This window comes from Hermetia illucens, unplaced genomic scaffold (genome assembly GCF_905115235.1).
Source record: "Hermetia illucens unplaced genomic scaffold, iHerIll2.2.curated.20191125, whole genome shotgun sequence".
Lineage (NCBI taxonomy): Eukaryota > Metazoa > Arthropoda > Insecta > Diptera > Stratiomyidae > Hermetia > Hermetia illucens.
Genome location: NW_024037034.1, coordinates 78,948 through 101,898, shown reverse-complemented (window position 1 = coordinate 101,898; position 22,951 = coordinate 78,948). Strand labels below are relative to the sequence as shown.

At 43.2% G+C, this 22,951-nt stretch overlaps 2 protein-coding genes across 2 annotated transcripts; both read left to right on the top strand.

Annotated features, from left to right (window-relative positions):
- Positions 1-415: 415 nt before the first annotated feature.
- Positions 416-1,069, top strand: LOC119661062. Its single transcript, XM_038070259.1, has one exon. The coding sequence runs from the start codon at positions 416-418 to the stop codon at positions 1,067-1,069; it is 654 nt and encodes a 217-aa protein (XP_037926187.1).
- Positions 1,070-2,823: 1,754 nt separating this feature from the next.
- On the top strand, positions 2,824-4,719 carry LOC119661061. Its single transcript, XM_038070258.1, has 3 exons — positions 2,824-3,729; positions 3,850-4,026; positions 4,087-4,719. Exons 1-3 carry the CDS (start codon positions 2,824-2,826, stop codon positions 4,717-4,719), a joined length of 1,716 nt encoding a protein of 571 aa, XP_037926186.1.
- The last annotated feature ends 18,232 nt before the right edge of the window (positions 4,720-22,951 follow it).

Genomic DNA, 22,951 nt, shown 5'->3' with positions numbered 1-22,951 from the left:
GAAATTGGTTGACATAGCGTTTTCTTTTTGTTATATCGGTACCGACGGTTTTTTAGTCTACTAAGAATTTTACCTGTAAGCAAAAATTGTATATATAATAAGGTTCAAATGCAATAAAATTTGAATATGGTTCAAGCACACAAGCCTTTAATTTGTTTAAAGTTTAGGTGAGACTGCCTAAGCACTTGGCCATATTCACTTTGATTTTTTTAGAAAAGTCAACATTTTCTGGTCCGTCGAGCCGGATACTGAACGAGTTGGAGAAATTGTTCTCTACCGCAATCTTTGCGCTCAATATTTTCCACCGTGTAGATTGAACAAATCAATTTGGTGCAAAAGAGTGGCAAGACTCCGGTGCTAGAGAGCTTAAAAGTACCCATCCGTCAGTATCCTTGTAGATCTGTGACGTCACAAGATGACCAAGGAGGTGAGCTTAGTACAGCGGGATAATTTCGCCAGTCTGAACAGACTGAGCCGAAATCACAGCAAGGAGAGGCATTCCCTTGGCTATTTCCAAGCCAGAACACAACGTCTGGAGGAACTGTGGCAGGCTTGCCAGGAACGACATGGAGCAGTCCTGGATGACCTTTCAGGAGATTCCAGTAAACAGAAGTCCTACTTGGAAGAGTATGAGAGCGCCGAAGAAACGTATTTGGATTTGCTTACTCGTTTCAAGTCGGGCTTGGCGGCATACCAGCCAATCACGCAACATATGAACAGCAGCGGTTCAGCGGCGACGAACCGGGTGCAATTGGAAAGATTGACTATCCCGAAGTTTGATGGGAAATACAGTCAGTGGCGCATGTTCAATGACATGTTCAATTCGTTAATTCACTGCAACGAGACGTTGTCTGCGGTTCGAAAGATGCAGTACTTGAAAACTCATGTTCAAGGTGATGCTGCAAGAGTCATTCAACATCTGGATGTGAACAACGAAAATTACGAGGCAGCAAGGCACATGCTGCGAGAACGGTATGACAACAAGCGAGCCATGGCATGGAATTACTTGCACAAGTTCCACAACTTGCCAATGCAAAGGAAGATTCTGATTCCTCTATCAAACGAGTAATGAACGCCACCGCAAAGTTCATCGCTAATATGAATAGCATCGGCGTCAACACTGAGCATTGGGACTTATTGGTCATTTTCGAAACAACTCAGAAATTGGATCAACAATCTCGACGATTATGGGAGGCATCACTGGGTGCTAACGCAGAGTTACCCACCTTGAAATCGTTTTTGGAGTTCCTGACGAGTCGGCTCAGGGCACTCGAGGCGTTGAACATTCCTCGGAAAACTTCTAAGGTTGACTCACTGACGACTACAACGACAAAGGCATGCAGCATTTGCACCAAGGACCACTACGTGAATCAGTGCGACAAGTTCAGAGAGATGGACGAGCAACAACGGAAAAATGAAGCAAGAAAACAAAACTTGCGCTTTAACTGCTTGAGGAAGGGACATGGCGTCAACCAATGCCCCTCGAGTGGCTGGTGCCGGACATGTTCGAAGAAGCACCATTCGTTACTACATAACAGTGAAATCACAAGCATTTCAAAAAAATTGACAGTCGATGCTAAACCGTTCATCCTGACTACCCAAGCGTTGTTGGCTGGGGATGGAACGCTGGATCAAACAGTACTACTCGGAACCGCTCGAGTTGATGTACAGAGTGTTTCGGGCGAATTTGTGACTTTGAGAGCTTTAATAGATTCTGGGTCGCAAAGGAGTTTCATCACGGAATCAGCGGTTCAATTGCTTGGTCTACGAAGGCGATTCTCAAAGATACATATATGCGGAGTCGGAGCAGGTACAAGACTGCAGAGCAGAGGCAGTGTGGAGTTAGTGATCAAGGCAAACTATGGAGACTTCACAACCAATGTGTCAACTTTAATACTACCGACCATAACGAACTTGCATTCGTCAACCGAAACCCCAGTCAAGCTACCAGCGGGACTATCAGTCAAAAAATTAGCTGATCCCCAATACGGAACTCCAGGGCGAATCGACATTCTGCTTGGAGCAGACATCTACAACGAGATCGTGTTAGCAGGGTTCAAAAGGGGATCTTCTTGTGCAGTGAATACCAGATTTGGCTGGATTTTACTCGGTCCGACTTCTGCTCGAAACAATCAAGAGGGAATATTGACATTTATCGCTACTGAAGACAGTACGGATAGGCTGGTCAAGAGGTTTTGGGAAATCAACGAGATACCGAGCGAACAGCCGGTAACAAGGGACGAGCAGCTATGGAATGGTATCAGCAGACCACCAGGAGGGACGAGTCTGGCAGATACATTATTCGGCTCCCGTTTAAGCAAAAAGCGGATCCCGGAAAAACCGTGTGCAACTCCCAGCAAAAGGCGTATATTCGTTTCTCGCAATTGGAAAAACGATTGAACAACGACGATGACTTAAGGAATCAATATGTAGCATTCATGGAGGAATACCTTGAGCTAGGCCACATGGTGGAAGTGCCAGTCGCAGATAAGTTTACAAAACAGACATATTACTTGCCTCACCATGCCGTACGCAAGGATGACAGTACCACCACAAAGCTTCGAGTCGTTTTCAATGCGTCTCAAGCAACACCAACAGGCAAGTCACTCAACGATATCTTGCTCGTCGGCCCCAACATTCAGAATAGCATCACTCATGTATTGATGAGATGGAGAACGCATCGATACGTGATAGCAGCTGACATAGAAAAGATGTACCGACAGATAAGTATACATCCTCAGGATCAGGGCTATCAACGAATCCTGTGGCGAAGTCATCCATCCGAACCGATTAAACATTTTAAGTTACGCCCCGTACTTGGCGATGCGCACTTTGCATCAGCTATCGGATGACGAAAGGATGCACTATCCAAAAGCGTGTCGAGCCATTAAAGAAGACTTTTATGTGGATGATGTCCTAACAGGCGGAGATACAATCAAGGAAGCGCAAACCTTACAGCAAGACCTTATCAAAGTGCTACAAAAGAGAGGGTTTAAATTAAGGAAATGGGCAGCAAATCACGATAGTCTGTTGGAGTCAATTCCTGTTTCCGATAGAGAAGCGAACCTACCGTTAAGCATCAACAAGGAAGATCACATCAAGACGCTAGGACTACGATGGCATCTAGCAAGGGATTGCTTCTTCTTCAAGGTTACCTTAGAGGAGATCTCAGGTACTGTGTTCACGAAACGACAATTGCTTTCTGAGGTAGCCAAATTATTCGATCCAATGGGATGGTTGCAGCCGTGTATTGTCGTAGGCAAAATAATGATGCAACAGTTGTGGTTACAACACAGAACCTGGGATGAACCAATCACAGAAGAACTTGATGCGAAATGGAGAAAATTCCGTTCACAGTTGCCGGTTCTCCAGGAAATTACTATTCCAAGGTGGCTACACTGTAGTGATACTGTAAATATTCAAGTCCATGGATTTTGTGACGCCTCAGAAGCAGCATATGCCGCAGTCATCTATGTACGCATTGAGGAACGTGACGGTTCCACAACTGTTCAACTCATAACGTCGAAGTCCAAAGTCGCACCGTTAAAAGTCCAATCGATTCCACGGTTGGAGCTATGCAGCGCTGCGCTCTTGTGCGACCTGATGTCAACTACGTTAGAAGCCCATGGTTGGAAGGATGTCATTCCCTATTATTGGACAGATTCGATGATCGTACTACAATGGCTCCAAAGTCCAGCAGCTAAATGGAAAGTGTTTATCGCCAATAGAGTCAGCCACATTCATTCCTCCTCCGATTCCAAATAATGACGACATATAAATAGCAAAGCAAACCCGGCAGATGTCGCATCCCATGGAATTTTCCCTAACTTTTTAAAAAATCATGTACAGTGGTGGAACGGCCCGGACTGGTTAAAGGAACATCAAGACAAATGGCCGAAATCCAGATTCATATGCAACAAAGCAGTCACCAATTTAGAAGTACGACAAAAGGCAGCATGTTTCACAACTATTAAGGCAGAAGAAAAGGAGAATTTAACGCAACAATTCTCATCATTTACGAAACTCGTAAGAGTCATCGCTTACTGCAGAAGATGGAGGTCTAACTCTTACAACCCATTTTTAAAGTCAGATGAGCTCCGACAAACGCAAACCGCTCTCATTAGGATGATTCAGCGAGAGGCATTTGCAGACGATATCAGTCTACCCAACACTAACAAACCCTTGGCCAAGACTAGTTCGCTGATTAGGTTAACACCGTTCCTCGATTCAGACCAGATCTTGCGGGTTGGTGGAAGGATACAGCAGAGTGCTGCAAATTTCGATACAAAACACCCTATACTACTACCCCGAGGACATATGGCTAATCTGGTCATAAAACATTACCATCATCAAATGCTGCATGGTCCCGCTCAGCTAGTACACTCGACGATTCGTACGAAGTACTGGATCATTGACGGGCTCACGGCCGTGAAACAATTCGGGAGGAAATGTACCCATTGTTTCAGAATGAACGGCAAACCGAGTCAACAACTGATGGGAATACTGCCTCAAGAACGAGTACGGCCAGGAAAACCTTTTGCTCGGATAGGAATTGATTACGCTGGGCCAATCACAATTAAATGGAGTAACGGTAGAGGGACCAAGACCACCCAAGCATACATAGTTGTGTTTGTATGTCAATCTACAAAGGCTGTACATCTTGAGCTCGCTAGCGATCTAACAGCGAAAACATACATCATCTTCATCCATACGGATTAAGTGACCCGCCCACCGTAACCTATTGAGCCGGATTTTATCCACAACCGGACGGTCATGGTATCGCTCATAGATTTCGTCATTGTGTAGGCTACGGAATCGTCCATCCTCATGTAGGGGGCCAAAAATTCTTCGGAGGATTCTTCTCTCGAACGCGGCCAAGAGTTCGCAATTTTTCTTGCTAAGAACCCAAGTTTCCGAGGAATACATGAGGACTGGCAAGATCATAGTCTTGTACAGTAAGAGCTTTGACCCTATGGTGAGACGTTTCGAGCGGAACAGTCTTTGTAAGCTGAAGTAGGCTATGTTGGCTGACAACAACCGTGCGCGGATTTCATCATCGTAGTTGTTATCGGTTGTGATTTTCGACCCTAGATAGGAGAAATTGTCAACGGTCTCAAAGTTGTATTCGCCTGTCCTTATTCTTGTTCGTGCTTGTGTTTGACCAGTGCGGTTTGATGTTGTTGGCTGATTCGTCTTCGGTGCTGACGTTGCCACCATGTATTTTGTCTTGCCTTCATTGATGTGCAGCCCAAGATCTCGCGCCGCCTGCTCGATCTGGATGAAGGCAGTTTGAACGTCTCGGGTGATTCTTCCCATGATGTCGATATCGTCAGCATAGGCCAGTAGTTGGGTGGACTTGAAGAGAATCGTACCTCTTGCATTCACCTCAGCATCACGGATCACTTTTTCGAGGGCCAGGTTAAAGACGACGCATGATAGCGCATCCCCTTGTCGTAGACCGTTGTTGATGTCGAATGGTCTTGAGAGTGATCCTGCTGCTTTTATCTGGCCTCGCACATTGGTCAGGGTCAGCCTAGTCAGTCTTATTAATTTCGTCGGAATACCGAATTCTCTCATGGTCGTGTACAGTTTTACCCTGGCTATGCTATCATAGGCGGCTTTAAAGTCGATGAACAGATGGTGCAACTGTTGTCCATATTCCAACAGTTTTTCCATCGCTTGCCGCAGAGAGAAAATCTGATCTGTTACTGATTTGCCTGGAGTGAAGCCTCTTTGGTATGGGCCAATGATGTTCTGTGCGTATGGGGCTATCCGGCCTAGCAAGATAGTGGAGAATATCTTATAGATGGTACTCAGCAACGTGATACCTCTATAATTGCTGCACTGTGTGATATCTCCCTTTTTATGTATGAGACAGATTATGCCTCGTTGCCAATCGTCAGGCATTGATTCGCTGTCCCATACCTTGAGCACAAGTTGATGAACCACTTGGTGTAACTGGTCGCCTCCATATTTAACCAATTCGGCTGTAATTCCATCGGCTCCTGGCGACTTATGATTTTTTAGCCGATGAATTGCACGCACTGTTTCTCCTAAACTTGGTGGTGGCAGTATTTGTCCATCGTCTTCAGTTGGCGGGACCTCCAACTCGCCGATGTTCTGGTTGTTCAGTAGCTCATCAAAGTACTCAACCCATCGCTCTAATATGCCCATTCTGTCGGAAATCAGATTTCCCTCTTTGTCTCGGCAGGATGAGCATCGAGGTGTATAAGGCTTCATCCTGCTGACTAGTTGGTAAAACTTGCGCGCCTGGTGCGGTTGCTCCCTGTGTTTTTATAGTTCTCAGATTTATTGGTTCTCCCAGGCTTCCTTTTTCCGTCTGTGAAGTCGCTTCTCCGTTCGACGGAGTTCGCGATAAGTCTCTGCGCGGGCCGGGTTTTTTGAGAATGCAACATTACTCGGTATGCGGCATTCTTCCGTTCCATTGCTAGCTTACATTCATCGTCAAACCAGCCGTTCCGGCTCATTTTGCGGCTGGGGCGAAGTATATTTGTGGCCGTATCCATGATAACGTTCTTCAGGTGGTTGTGAAGATCATTAGTTGATGCTTCATCTCCAGGTCCTCTATTGACTGCGGTTATTGCGGCATCCATTTCCCTCTTATAGGTGTCGCGGAGGGTTGTGTTGTGGATGGCTTCAGTGTTCACTCTCACCTGATTGTCAGAGGGGATTCTAGATAGTATCGTTATTCGAGCTCGGAGCACCATGCCAACGAGATAGTGATCCGAGTCTATATTGGCCCCCCTATATGTTCTGACATTCATCAAGGCTGAGAGGTGGCGGCGTTCGATCAACACGTGGTCAATTTGGTTGAAAGTGGTCCCGCCTGGAGAGGCCCACGTATGTTTGTGGACCGCTTTCCGCACAAACCAGGTACTTCCAACAACCATTTCGTGTGACCCTGCTGATTGAATAGTCCGCAGTCCGTTATCATTTGTTTTTTTCGTGTAAGCTATGGGAGCCAACGTATCGCCTGAATACGGGCTCCTTCCCTACTTGGTTGTTAAAATCCCCAAGTATGATTTTGATATCATAACTGGGACAGGCTTCGAGGGTTCTTTCTACTGCCTCGTAGAAGGTATCCTTCTCCGACTCTGCAGTCTCCTCTGTAGGGTCGTGAACGTTTATGAGGCTTATATTTCTAAACTTGCCTCGCAAGCGCAGAGTGCATAGCCGTTCGCTTATACTTTCAAAGCCGATAACAGAAGGTTTCATTTTTTGGAACCTGTAGGACCAGTTGGTACAATTTGTCCCGTTTTTAGGCGCGGGAGACTCGCCTTCATCCTTCTCCGTCTGCAGCTTTTCGTTAAGAAATAGCTCCCAGCGGTCACCACGTGGAGGTGGAGATAGGGCTTGGTAGTAGAGCTGTTGGTGTTGGTTCAGCAGGCATTTCCCAGGTTTTATGCTCCATCGTGGGTACCAATCCACGTTTCGCCCCGGGACCTATACTACCCTTTGACCATTGGATGATCTAGTCCTCATTAAATGCGGAAATCAACCGTCTGGCCGATGGCCTCTAGGAAGAATTGTGGCAGTTCATCCTGGAAATGATGGACTAACTAGAGTAGTCACGCTGAAGACCGAAAATAACATAATCAAACGAAGATTTGTCCTTTGCCAAACAACGGGGAACGTACAGTAGAGCCAACGATAGCTGACATTGGTATCCACCCAAATCGGCAGAAAAGGAAACAAGAATCCCGGTCTGGGGGAAAGACATCAAAAATGTCCAAACTGATGATAAATTTAATCGCTTTATTAGTTTGTGTCCCAGGGGCAAAAAGCAACTATACCATCAAGCACCCTGAACCAGGGATATATGTCGAGCATTTGGGTCAGGTCCGACTAATAAAGGGACAATTCTGGTTAGACGTCAATATCTCTAGTGAAGAGATCATGTCTGACCTAGAGCACACTCGACAGATATATCAGAATATGTCCAATATCTGTAAAGAAGGCCTACGATTACACCCAGATATACGGTGTGCGGAGCTTGTGACTCAACTTGAACATGAAGTCAACATAACAATAGACGCTATCAGTCCATGGGTTACAGTGAGGAGTCAACGCGGTCTCCTAGGAAATCTACTGCAAGGAATCTTCGGAGTGAACGACGAAGTCTACGCAGACATCGACAAACTGGATGAAAATCAAAGGCAGGTCATCAAGACTTTGGAACACCACGGCAACCTGTTGTTAAGCACTACCGCACTTGTGAAAGAGACACGGCAAGCTCTTACCACTAAATTACACCTCATCGCTAGGAAAGTAGATCACGCCTATAAGACAATGGCAGAAATGGCCACCTGGTACACCAATCACAACAGAATCAATATTCAACTCTTGGCAGCGTATCAGGCAGCATTCACTTGGCTGGAGCACACTCAGAAGCATTATGAAGCGATTTACAAAATTAAATCAGGAACAGGAAGCTTTTCGGAAATACTACCAGCATTAACCATAGTGACTACCCTCTCTCGGATGCAAGAAAAGCTAGGAGGTGAACTGATCATAGTTTCACAAGAAGTTGGTAAACCTGGCATTTCTACCGAGGGAAACGGAATTACGATTTCCGGCTGGTTCCACATCGTTGAACGAAAGAAATTCGAGCTCACGCATTTCACCGGAATTCCACACAATTTAGGAAATGGAAAATTTTCAGTTCCCGATATCGCTCAAAATTATCTCGGAGTGAGGTATGACGACCAAACGTACTTCACGATGACTCCGGAACAATTTAACCAATGCAAAAAACAGCAAGTAACTGAATTTCATTGTTCAGTCACCATATTATCGAGCATCGATGACCACCCGAATTGCATCTTGGACGAGATCTACAACAGATTCAACAAGACACCATGCCCGCAGCACATCATTCATGTGAAGAACATGTTGTGGAAACAATGAATACGACCCAACACTTGGCTGTTTCTTGCTTCCACCACGAATCCTGTCGTCCTCACCACAGTAGATCTACTATAGGCAGTACCCTTACAAAAATGACCCCACTTGCAAATGTGCTTGCAGAAGCTTATCTGTACACATCAGAGACGCTAAACAAGGAAAAGGCATAATCTTCGTCAAATCGTATTGGTAAGAGAAAGATCGGTGAGCTTTTGCTATTCTGGTACTACGGCGTGCTCACCCATATAGCAAAAAGTTGTTTCACGTATTCACTTATACATAAGCAAAAACTTGCCAATCTCACCAATACATTGGCAAGTCCGGGCGGTATGTCAAACACAGCTGATCGGGTTTTCGGTACATCTCGCTCATGCTCAAGGGCAAAACAATTTGAAATCGTGTACTCGCACTGATTTCCCCCTTGAGGGGCAAGGGGGAGTGAGGTAGCTGTCTAGTATCTAACTGTGGTCCTCACTTGCAAGGGACAAAGACAAGACCTACAACTCGAAGGCGTAGGCATCAAGTTGCAGTCTGAAGAGTTCTACAGTTATTCTTCGAACCACTCCCACCGATATCAACAACGCCATGGTCCAGTGCACCTACGTGAAACCCGTCATCATCCAACGACTTGACACAATCAACACGACAGTTGTGTACGTACCATCAAAGACAATTCTCGAACGAGACGACAACTTCATTGAGGAGACTCAACATCAAGAAGCCCAACTTCGAGCTGATATGAAGGCTACTACTTGGCACCATCTTAGGCATCAGACCATCATCACCGAGAACATCTCCTGAATCCACGGTCCAGTGGTACGACCACGATTAATAGAAGAACCAGTGGTTCTTGGCTGGGCAGAATGTTTAGAATATAATCAGAATAAGTCTTTTTAAGAAATATAACACATCTTTATCTAGAGTATAATATTAACTCGCAATAATTGCATGCAAGGTATTAGTTTCGATTGTCAACAACGATGGTAAAGAACTCCCGTTAAAAATGTATTGAACAAAATCAGCTAAAAATACATTGCATGAGAAATTGGTTGACATAGCGTTTTTTTTTTTTGTAATATTCGTACCTACGGTTTTTTAGTCTACTAAGAATTTTACCTGTAAGCAAAAATTGTATATATAATAAGTGTTCAAATGCAATAAAATTTCAATATGGTTCAAGCACACAAGCCTTTAATTTGTTTAAAGCTTAGGTGAGACTGCCTAAGCACTTGGCCATATTCAGTTTGATTTTTTTAGAAAAGTCAACACGGTATCTGTTCAAAAAATTTACTAATAGTATATTATCAACTTTTAGAAATATACTAAAAAACTCCCCTTAAGTTCATCCTAAGTGTACTAAATTTTGTACCGACATAGAGGACAGTCTCGTGCATACACATGCCATGTTTCATGAAAATCCAACTATTAGTGGGAAAGTTATAGCAGTTCAAACTTATCAATTTCGTGCTAATTAACAGCATTCTAAGTCATACAAATAAGATGCTGATGTCATAATTAACCAGAATAATTGAAATTCGAGTGAAATATTAAAATTCCATTTAAGAAGAATCTAATTCTCCCCAGCCCTTTTTATCATTTTGTGTAAACACAAAACCTTATTAAAATCGGTTTATTGTCTGTCTGTCTGTCCGTCTGTCCGTCTGTTTGTCTGTCTGTCTGTCTGTCCGTCACACGCATTTTTCTCGGAGACGGTTATAGCGATTGACATCAAATTTGGTAGAAAGGTGGGAACTGTGAACGCTCACGCATACAGTGAATTGCATCCTTTTACGTCGAATTTAAGGAGGGGTCCCCATACATGCAAAACGGGGGTGTAACATTTTTTTTCATCAAGTATAGTCATGTTGGGTATCAAATTAAAGGTATTGATTATTACTTTTCAAAGCCGATCTTAGTTTTGACATTCGTTGGAAGGGTGGGGAACGCGGGGGGTTGAAAGTGATCACTTCTTTAAGGGGGCCATTCTCAGAAACTACCAAACCGAAAAATCTGAAAAAAATCAGGAGGCTACTACTATATGGTGCCTGGGCTACGAAATACCTTCCATGCCGATATCTGTTTAAATAAAGTTAATAATAGTATTACTACAATTATTACTACTATTACTACAATTTTTTGTAATTGGTTAGAAACCCCCCTTAAGTTCATCCTAGTACCATGAAATTTTGCAGTGATATAGGCCATAGAGCATAGAGCATGATCTTACCAAGTTTCGTGGAAATCGCACTATTACTAACAAAGTTATAATACCTCAAATTTGTTGCATCTTTGAAAATTGAAGACTATGAATGTCAATATCACCCGAAAGTGGATACTCTCACATAATATATGGATACATTATGTGCTACGTACTAAGAAATATTATACACAAAACCTTTCGTACCTGAAGCGTCCAGCTTCCGGTTTCCCGACTTGTTTATATTTGATGTTGGTTAAATTGTTTTCATTGGCTAATAATATTAAACTGAAAGCGTGAAGCGTATGAGGTTGACCATTATCAACATAGGGCTTTCCATCAAATGATTTATTTAAATCGCTTTCTAGAAAATAGAGAGCAATGGAATTTTTAGCTATATTACACGGAGCTGTCGTGCACTCGTCGCTCCTCACATCTTTTTCTTTTTCTTCAGCCTTCAGTTCACAAGCGGGGTCGGCTCGTGATGATCGGTTTCGTCATTTTATTTTATCAAATGCCTGATCAGCATGTAATCGCGAGGCCTTTAAATCCCCATCCAGTCTATCAAGCCACCATTATTTTGGCCGGCTTTTTGGTTGCTTACCATTGACTTCGATGTTCTGACCAATACTGGTTGTTGAGTTCTCGTTAGCGTGAATTACGTGACCACACAATCGAAAAGCGCCTCTCTCGCAGTTTTTCCACGATCGGTGCAAATCCATATCGACTGCGGATATTCTTATTTCAGACGTGATCAAAACGTGTCACACCACCAGTGCAATGCGACATCTTCGTCCCCATTACCGCAGGTCCCGTTCATTGTCCTTGATAGTCGGCCAACACTCAGAACTATAGAGAGCGGCAGACGGACGACATTGCAGTAAATTTTAGATTTGGGACGATCGTCGATCACAAAGAACACCAGTTGTCGAATGCCACTTCATCCAGGTTGCATTAACGCGTGAAACAATTTCATTACACAGTTCTCCATTGGCTGATAGCATTGACTCGACATATTTAAATCGCTGAGTTCTGGCAATGGCAGTAACCTGCCCCTCGAGATATTTAAATCGCAGAGTTCTGGCAATGGCAGTAACCTGCCCCTCGAGATATTTAAATCGCCGAGTTCTGGCAATGGCAGTAACTTGCCCAGAACTGTGCAATTTCAATATCTCGGGTCAATGCTATAAACGAATGGAGAACTACGTCAGGCTCATCACATAGGGAAACACAAAACCTTTTATACCTGAAGCGTCAAGCTTCCGGTTTCCTGACTTGTTTATATTTGATGTAGCTTGCATTCTTGGCATTTGCTAATAATATTAAATTCAGAGTGTGAAGCGTATGAGGTTGACTATTATCACTACGGGGGTTTCCATCAAATGATTTATTTAAATCGCTTTCATATGACGCGGAACTGTCGTGCACTCGCCGCTCCTCACATCTTTTTCTTCAGCCTTTGTCCCGTTCACAAGCGGGGGTCGTCGTATCGTCGTCATATCGATCGGGAATATTCTCATTTCAGACTTGATCAAAACGTGTCACACCACCAGTGCAATGCAATATCTACGTCCCCATTACCGCAAGACGCCGTTCATTATCTTTTATAGTCGGCCAACACTCAGAACTATAGAGAGCTGCAGACGGACGACATTGCAGTAAATTTTAGATTTGGGATGTCAATCGATGTCGATCACAGAAAACACCAGTTGTGAAATGCCACTTCATCCAGGTTACGTTAATGAGTGAAGCAATTTCATTACGCAGTTCTTCATTGGCTTATACCATTGATTCGAGATAACCTGCCCCTCCAGATATTTAAATCGCTCAGTTCTGGCAATGGCAGTAACCTGCCCAGAACTGAGCGATTTCAATATCTCTGGTCAATGCTATCAGCCAGTGGAACTACGTTATGCTCCTCATATAGGGAAACACAAAACCTTTTATACCTGAAGCGTTAAGCTTCCGGTTTTCGCGTCTTTGTTAGTTTGATTGCCTACAGTCTTATTTGAATTTTGGTAAGTTTCATTGTAGTTTTAGTAGTAGTTTGTAGTTTGTAGAGTTATTATAGTTGTTCTTTGGTTTATATTTGTACCGTTAAAAGTTTTGTTTTATTGCTGCAGGAGTCAATTCTGTCTGCTGTTTCCTTGAAATAATTATAAGCTTCTGTAATATTATTTGGTTTTATTGAGTTTACTGCCCATGCTTCTGCTCGGAGTATTACTGCTTGATATTTACTAAGGATAATTCTGTCTACGTTTTTATGGTTATCGACAAGAGCTTCTAGTGTAAGGGATCTTGTTCATATTTTAAATGAAATGTGTTTTTTATATTTAATAGTCTGTTATAAGTTTCGTACATAGAATAATTTTTTGTTTTGTTTTTCGTTATAACTGGTAGCTTTTGCAAATTTAGGTAGTAAAGATACTCCCCTTGTGTAAACACAAAACCTTATTAAAATCGGTTTACAATCTGTCCGTCTGTCTGTTTGTCTGTCCGTCACACGCATTTTTCTCGGAGACGGTTACAGCGATAGACACCAAATTTGGTAGAAAGCTGGGAACTGTGAACGCTCACGCATACAGTGAGTTACATCCTTTCACGATGAATTTAAGGGGTGATCCCCATACATGCAAAAGGGGGGTGTGATTTTTTTTTCATCAAATATAGTCATTCGGGGCATCAAATTAAAGGTCTCGGTTAGTACTTTTCGAAGCCGGTCTTAGTTTTGACATTTGTTGGAAAGGTGGGGAGTACGGGGGATTGAAAGTGATCATTCCTTTCAGGGGGCCATTCTCAGAAACTACCAAACCGAAAAATCTAAAAAAATTCAGAAGGCTGTCACTCTATGGTGCCTGGACTCCGAAATACCACATAATATATGCATATATTACGTGCTACGGACTAAGAAATACACAAAACCTTTCGTACCTGAAGCGTCCAGCTTCGGGATTCCCGACTTGTTAATTTTGTTTGGTGATTTGTATTGTATAAGACTATTGATTTGATTGTATAAGACTATTTTTCTTTCGGTGTTTTAGTTTACAATTGGGCTTCAGCGGTCCGGTAGGTGTACTCGCTTCTCCAGGTGCTTTCGAAGTTATTAGCACTAATAATCACTATTGGTGTTATTGTGTTTATTTTATTCCAACTCAGTTTTTTTCTAACCTGGTTAGCAGGGAATATTCGGAATATTTTCCTGTGGCAATGCTAGCCCTATTTTTGTTAACTGATTTTTAAGGTTTTGTGTAAACACAAAACCTTATTAAAATCGGTTTACCGTCTGTCTGTCTGTCTGTCTCTCTGTCTGTCTGTCCGTCTGTCTGTCTGTCTGTCTGTCCGTCTGTATGTCTGTCTTTTTTTTTTTTTTTCTTTTTTTTTTTATGGATGGAGGTGGAAAGACACTGCCGCGCCAGGTTGCAGCAGCGTGTGGGATTCTCACCCACTAAAACCACCCCCACTTTCTCCTTTTTCCTTCCCCGCGGGACCGCCGCAAAGTATTACTTGGCGGGGTGGACTGCGCTTTACGCGACCACGCCTTCCGTTCTTCGCGTCCTCCTTGCGCGCTCCGCTCTTGCCAGTTCCTCTTGTATTTGTTTGATGGCGGTGTTCACCGCACACCAGTTTCCCTCCGATTTCAACATTTCCCCGACGATACTCTGCGGGCTTAGAGTGGTTTTCAGGGAGTTTTCCAGACTCCTCCTTTCTGAGAGAAATCGTGGACAGTTGAACATAACATGCTCCGGGTCCTCAGGTGTGCAACCACATTCAGGACACAAGGGAGAATCATCCAGCCTGAATTGGTGCAGGTACTTCCTGTAACCGCCATGTCCTGACAGGAATTGCGTCAGATGGTAGTTAATCTCACCGTGTCGTCGCTGGATCCACTCTTCAATACGGGGAATCAAAGTGTGGGTCCAGCGACCCCTCTGCGAGTCATCCCACCGTTTCTGCCACTTTTCCAGCGACTCTCGCCTTGCCGCCTTTCGGCATTCTGCATCCTTTTCAAGAGGATTCATCTTCCTTGCCTCGTACAGGCAGCGTGTCTCATTTGCCAGAATGTCTATCGGGATCATTCCCGCAATAACACACGCTGCCTCGCCTGATATTGTTCTGAAGGCGCTGCACACCCTTAGCGCCACTAACCGGTAAGTCATATTTACTCTCCTACGATTACTCTCACACGCTAATGCTTCCTCCCAAATTGGTGCCGCGTATAATAGTGTGGAGCGAACCACTCCGGCCACAAGTAATCTGCGACTATACCTTGGACCTCCAATGTTAGGCATCATCCGCGCTAATGATACGCTGGTATTTGCCGCTTTCTCACAGGCATAGTCCAGATGTACCCTGAAATTGATCTTAGCGTCAATCATCACCCCCAGGTATTTGATAACCGGCTTCGAAGTGACAACGTGACCACCAACGCGAATATTAATCGTATTCCTCTTCCTACGATTGGTAATCAAGACCGCCTCCGTCTTTTGTTCCGCAAGGTCAAGCTGAACCATCTCCAGCCACGCTTTTATGGCGCTAATGGTTTCGTTAGCGTACATTTCGACGTCTTCAGGTTCTTTCGCGACGACAACCACAGCTAGATCATCTGCGAAACCGATTATCGTGGCCTCCTTTGGCACGGGAAGGACAAGGACCCCATTGTACATGACGTTCCACAGGAGAGGACCCAACACTGAGCCCTGTGGTACTCCTGCGGTGACGGTGTACTGCTTGGATCCCTCATCCGTGTCGTACCAAAGTGTCCTCTCCGAAAGGTAACTGTTGAGGAGCTTAGTCAAGTAACTAGGGACACCCGTGTTAGCCAGTGAACTTTTTATCCACTCCCAGCTTGCGGAATTGAACGCATTTTTGATGTCCAATGTCACTACGGCACAGCATTTTTTAGACGACATCGCGTCTCGAGCCAGCTTCAAAACAACGTCTACGGCGTCGATGGTTGAGTGGGCTTGACGAAATCCAAATTGTCGCTCCGATAGTCCATCCTTGTATTCGATGATAGGGAGCAGTCTGTTGTAGATGACCCTTTCGAGCATCTTTCCTGCCGTGTCGATAAGGCAAATCGGTCGGTATGATGAAGGGTGTCCTGGGTGTTTATTCGGCTTCGGGAGCAAAACTAGTTTTTGCCTCTTCCACCGATCGGGGAAAATTCCTTCTATCATGCATGTCTCAAACACGCTGATAAACCAGTCGGGTCTGGTCTTAACAGCGAGTTTAAGGGCTCTATTGGGAACAGCATCCAGACCGGGTGCTTTGTTATCACCAATTCTCCGGCAAATTTGCATAAGTTCCTCCTCAGTTACCGCAGGTATGGTGTAGACGTCGAGTGCTCGCTTGTGTTGTTTGCGCTCCCCTTTATCCGGGGGGAAGAGCGCCGTCACGATATCGAGCAGAAGATGCGGACAGGTCAATTGTGGTGTTCGCCCTTTCATCTTCTTCATAACTATCCTGTACGCTGTTCCCCAGGGGCTTTGGTCTGCCTCTGTGCAAAGCTCCTTGAAGCATTCTCGCTTGCTGGTCCGTATAGCCTGCTTAAGCCTCCCTCGAAGGTTCACATATGCTAGCCGTTTCTCGTCGAAGTCTGGTCTTGCTCTAGCTCGTTGGCAGATCCTTCTAGCACGAAAACATGCATTCCGTAGCACCGCGATCTCTTCATTCCACCAATAGCTTGAGCGCCTTTTTGCGAGAACTCGTCGCCTCGGCATAGCAGCATCGCATGCTCTTGTTATGCGTCCCATCATTTGCTCTACCTTTTCCGTAGCCGCACCACCGGGACTTTGGCCTCCCAATAGCATCTCTATGAATGCATCCTCCTCAAGCCCCTTCACGGACCAGCCCCGGTTTCCAGCCTCACGGGAACACGTATCGACGCATGGCCCATATTCGATCTGGAGGAAAATCGCCTGGTGGTCGCTGTGAGTATAATGCTCACTGACAAACCATGTCATTCTCCTCGCCAATGTGGTACTCACATATGTCAGATCGACTATTGAGCCCGACCCTGTCCCACGAAAAGTGGAAACGTTTCCCGTGTTGGCAAGCACCAAATCTAGTTCCGCGAAAGCCTCGAGCAGGATACGGCCCCTGGTGTTCGTAGTGCGACTGCCCCAATCCACGGCCCACGCGTTGAAATCACCAGCTATGATCTTGGGGTTTCGACTTCTTGCATCCGAGACTAGCATACCTAGCATTCCTTCGAATTCTGTTATCGTCGCGCTTGGTGGAGCATAGCAACTATAAATATAGATACCAGCTATTTTTGCCCTGACGAATCCAACTTCTGGAAACTCCATCACTTCTTGAATGGCCTGATTTCCACACGCCCATATTGCCGCCTTGCCAGTTTCATCTGCAGTCCAGGCACCGCTCTTATTGTTGCGATAGGGCTCGCTGATTATGGCAGCTTCGATTCCCTTCTCATAGATGGATGATGTCTGTCTGTCTGTCTGTCTGTCTGTCCGTCACACGCATTTTTCTCGGAAACGGTTACAGCAATTAACACCAAATTTGGTAGAAAGGTGGGAACTGTGAACGCTCACGCATACAGTGAGTTACATCCTCTTACGTAGAATTTAAGGGGGGGTCCCCATACATGCAAAAGGGGGGTGTAATTTTTTTTTCATCAAATATAGTCATGTGGGGTATCAAATTAAAGGTCTCGTACTTTTCAAAAACGGTCTTAGTTTTGACATTTGTTGGAAAGGTGGGGAGTTCGGGGTTTGAAAGTGACCATTCCTTTACGGGGGCCATTCTCAGAAACTCCCAAACCGAAAAATCTGAAAAAAATCAAGAGGCTGCCACTATATGGTGCCTGGGCTCTGAAATACCTTCCATACTGATATCTGCACAAATAAAGTTAATAATAGTATATTACTATAATTTTTAGTAATTCGCTGCAAAACCCCCCTTAAGTTCATGCTAGGACCACCAAGTTTCGCAACAATATAGGGTGTAACATAGAGCATGATGTTACCAAGTTTGATGGAAATCGCACTATTGCTAACAAAGTTATAATACGTCAAAGTTGTCGCTTCTTTGCAAATTAAAGGCTATAAATGTCAATATCATCCGAAAGTGGATATTCTCACATAATATTGTATATGCATATATTACGTGCTACGTACTGAGATATGCACAAAACCTTTCGTACCTGAAGCGTCCAGCTTCCGGTTTCCCGACTTGTTAGTTATTATTTTTAAGTAGGTTGCCCGATTATTACGGTTTATTAATTTTGCGCTCCTGTAGGCTTACTCGCCCCACCAGGTGCTGTACCAAAACCAATTGTCACTACCGAATTTTCACTGTAGTTAGTTTCACGTTCGCGTTTGTTACCTTGCTTTGGTGATAACAGACACTGAAAACCGCGCGACTGCGCCACTTATGTTGTCTCTTCCTGAAGAGCGAGAAGAAAAATAACTGAGTTAGTAGAACACTTTTTATTCTGTAATATGGTTACAAATTATATTCGCTCCTTCTATTCGCGGTGTATTTCTACAACTAACTTATCTTTAGAACAATTTTTACTTAAATACTATTTCTAAAAATCTTGCAATCTTGCCTTATCTAATTTTTCCCAGTAACTCTATTCTTACCATGGCTCATTGCTTAATATGCATTTTATATTCCTTAGTCACTGAAGGTGTTTATGTTATTCGATATTACCAAAGATTTCTTGTTTATGCTACAAGTATTGGATATTCAGTCTTATCTTATTATGAGTCACTGATGTTTATTGTATAGGGTAAGCGTTACATGTAACCATATATGATGTGATTATTATAATTTATCCTAATGTTATTGTATTTCTTTTATTGTTATATTTTATTTTATTTATTTCTTTTAAATTTTATATATTATCGATTTTTATTTCGTCAAAATTTATTTCTTTTTTGTATCCAGTTAGATTTGTTATTGAATTTAGTGTTAATATTTGGCGGAATTCTTTAATTTCATTACTAGATATTTTATCAAGGATTTGTATTCTTCATTGTTTATGTCTTATAGTGTCCATCCATTTGATTGGTAAGTTTTCTCATTATAATTTTGTATAATTTTTCCGTTAATATTTGTTATGTATAATAAACCTTTTTCTATTTCTATTACATTTGGTTTATCGTTAGCTGGAATTAGGCAATTTGATTTATTGCGTTCTAGTTTATTATCTAATTGCTTTAGAAGTTTTTCTGTTTCATATAATAATCATTGGCGCAACAATCCATGTTGGATCCAGGGCCTTGAAGTGTGTTAGAGCACTTCATTCAAGACCGTAACGGTACACTATGAGGCAATGTGGTCGGCATTGCGCTCGCCCGAGATTATTACCCTGATTTGACTCAGGTACTCATTCACAGCTGAGTCGATTGGTATCCGACGTCAAATCACGATGCAAATTCCACTGCCACCAGTGAGATTTGAACCACGACCTTCCGTATGGCAGCCTAGTGCTCTAACCACTGAGCTATCCGGACATGTTTCATAGTAGGATATTATTGGTTGAGTAAGTATAAGGATATTAATTATAAATATAATTATGTTTTCCTTAGCAAATACGTTAATAGTTATGTCTTTGAGTTCGTCAAAGGAAATATTTAGATCTGAAATTTCATCTTTTGTTAAAATAGAACGTGACATTAGTCCTGTTCGCGCTGAATTAATGTTGCTAATTATTTTTTCAATTTGTTTATTTGTTTAGTAGAGTTATTGCCGTTTTCCGAGATTTGTTTTAATATTCGATTTGTTCGATTAATATTGAGTGTTATTTCTTCATAGTCGTCATTATCCATCAGACCAGGACATCTTTCTTATGGGGTTAATTATTCCTCGTTTTTGTCTGGGGTTAGTAAATTTAAATAGTTTTAATTCACAAAAAAGTGAAGCGATGGCGGCTTTACGGTTTCTTACCAGGGCAGAGGCAAATCGTCAGATGCTGCCTCACCTCTGCCCTGGGAGCAGCGTGACCGTAGCGGCTCGCAGACGTTGAGTGCTCCTTTATATATTTCGTAGAACACGACATGACTACGAATTATATTGAGGGCAAATCCGCGTTATTGACCAGAGCTTGACCAGAGCTGAAATATTCGTTTTAGGAATGACGGGGTCCTAAGTCCGCATCAACTTAATGCTGGACCGGACCAAATGGGAAGCAACTTACTCCCTCTTTCCTGGTCCACGGACCCTTCGCTTAGGGCTTGCACCCAAACTTCTCAAAAAAGTGAAGCAATGGCGGCTTTACGGTTTCTTACCAGTTTTAATTCACTTTTTATTGTTTCTATTGTATTTGTTATATGGGGATTTGTTTGGCTTTGGCTTGACTTTCTGGTGTTTATTATGTTTGCTTTTTTTGCGAAGATGTTACTGTTTAAGCGATTTGGCCAAGTTTTCTCCAGTAACAGCATACTGGCCTATTTGGACATACTGAGATTCTCTTCCGTCGTTACATCACATGCTATTCAAATGGCCTATTTGGACATATCGAGATTCGTTTCCGTCGTTGTATCAGCATATTACCTACGAAATGGAGTATTTGGCCTCGCAACAGGTATCGACTTGCCGCAAACGAGAAAATAAATAAATAGTAATGTTGTGTACAAACCTGCGAATTCTTCAGGATGGCATTATTGAGGAACCACCCCAAAGGCAACTAGAACAAACGTTTTCGTCCCTAGAATACGTAAATGAAATCCGGGTTCCACGTTGGAATGGACACACCCCCAAGGAGGAAAAGATGGAGCTAGTAGGCTTCAGCGATCATCCCGTGATGGTTACGCCACGGTAATCTATAGCCGACGCAAAGTTGAGACGGGATACATCGTGCGGTTGATCACAGCCAGAGGGTGCGTCACGCCTTTAAAGGCACAATCGAGTATAAGTTCCAAAGCATGCACAATCCCGAAACTTGAATTGGAAAGTGTGGTACTTTTAACGGAATTGTTCAATGACGCCCGTAAAAGCCTAGGAACTAGCCCAGTAAAGTTCAAGGCGTATACGGATTCCGAGGTGGCTCTCTGCTGGATTCGGAGTTGGAAGGATATCGACAAGAAATTGGTTCAGCGACAAGTCTCCGGAAATTTGTAGCTCACCAGTTGTGGTTCCATGGACTTCAATTCTTGCAGGTGGAACTCCCTCGCACGGAGGTCGTTAGGTCTGGCATTGAAACACTGACTCATCTGGCAGAAATTGGTACCGGGCCTACGCCTGATCCAGATTTCATTCAGAGATTCTCAAGTTTACCTTGATTGATAAACATAAAGGAGATCGGGAACTTCCAGTACGTTCTCATTTCAGAAGTTGAAGCAAGCCGAGTGGGCAGTCGTCAGGTATCAACAAAAACTACTCTTCGGGGAAAAAATTTCCAGGATTCAGAAAGGATTGAATATAAGAAAAACCATTGGCAGCCCAGGCTAAACCCTTTTGTCGAGGAGGTATCTGGGGTTCTTCGAGTGGGAGGAAGATAAGAGCAGGCGCTCATCCCGTTTCAACAGAAACACCCCGCAATTATCAGGAAATGCCACCTAGCTGACCTCGTAATTCAACAGTTTTTAAGTTTCGCCAATATTGTGGGACAGGACTCACAATGACTATCATTCGAGAAAGATTTAAGTCGATTGCATGTTCAGTACATTTGATACATTTTAGGTCATTGTTATTGAAATAAAGACTCATTATTGTTTGTTGGACTGCGTTCCATTGATGATCGTTTAATTTGCAATATGTTCCTATATGTCGTTTTTCGGGCATATATTTCCTTAATATGCTTATTAAATTATTTGTGTTAATTATATCAGATTGGTCTATGTATATTTTCTATTTTTCATGTGCCAATTATTTGAGTTTTGTACAGATTTACTATTCCTTTTTTTATAGGGATATGGCAATGTTCGTCTCATCTATATTCATTTTTTCAATTGGATCATTAACGTATTCGATGTTAAAGTTGTATTCGTTTAGTTTTATTTTCCATCGGTTTGGAATTGGGTTCCGTTAGATTACTGAGCCATACAAGGGTTCTGAGATCCGTTTTAATTACAAATTTCACTCCGTATAGGTAAGGTCTGAAGGATTTTGTGAACCAAACCATTGCTAATATTGTAATTCCTTTTCTATTGTACTATTGTTACGCTCGTGTTCATTGAGTGTCGTATTTGCGTACGATATGGAATGTCCATTTTGTGAAAGCACGGCTCCTATTGCCTTACTTGAAGCGTCTGTTGTGACTATGAATTTTTGTTTGAATTCAGGATATTTTAGGAGGGGTGATTTTAAAGGAACTTTTAGAACTCTTAGTTCCTTTAATTTTTCAAATACTGTAACGTATTTAGGGATTTCGATATTTATTTACCCATGGAGAAACACTGTGAGAAGCATCGCCCTCTTTACATTGCATTTCTGGATCTAGAGAAAGCGTTTCAGAGTGTACCACACGAACTCATCTGGTATGCTTTCCGACAACATTTCATGCCAGAAGAACTCGTGCGCTGGGTTCAATTGCTCTACCACGATCCGAAAAGTAAAGTTCGAAGTATGGCGGGTGTATCAAAACTGCTTTGTGTCTCTGTTGGTGTTCATCAAGGAAGCGCCCTCTCACCACTCCTCTTTGTTCTTGTTATGGACACCGTCACACGGGATATCCAGCGTCTAGCGCCCTACACACTGCTTTATGCAGATGATGTTTTCCTAGCATCTGATACCAAAAATTATCTCGAGCAACTTGTTCAAAAATGGAATGATTGCCTCATGCAACACGGTCTCAGATTGAATTTAAACAAAACTGAATTTTTGACGACCGATCCCCATGAAACAGGCACAATCACTGTC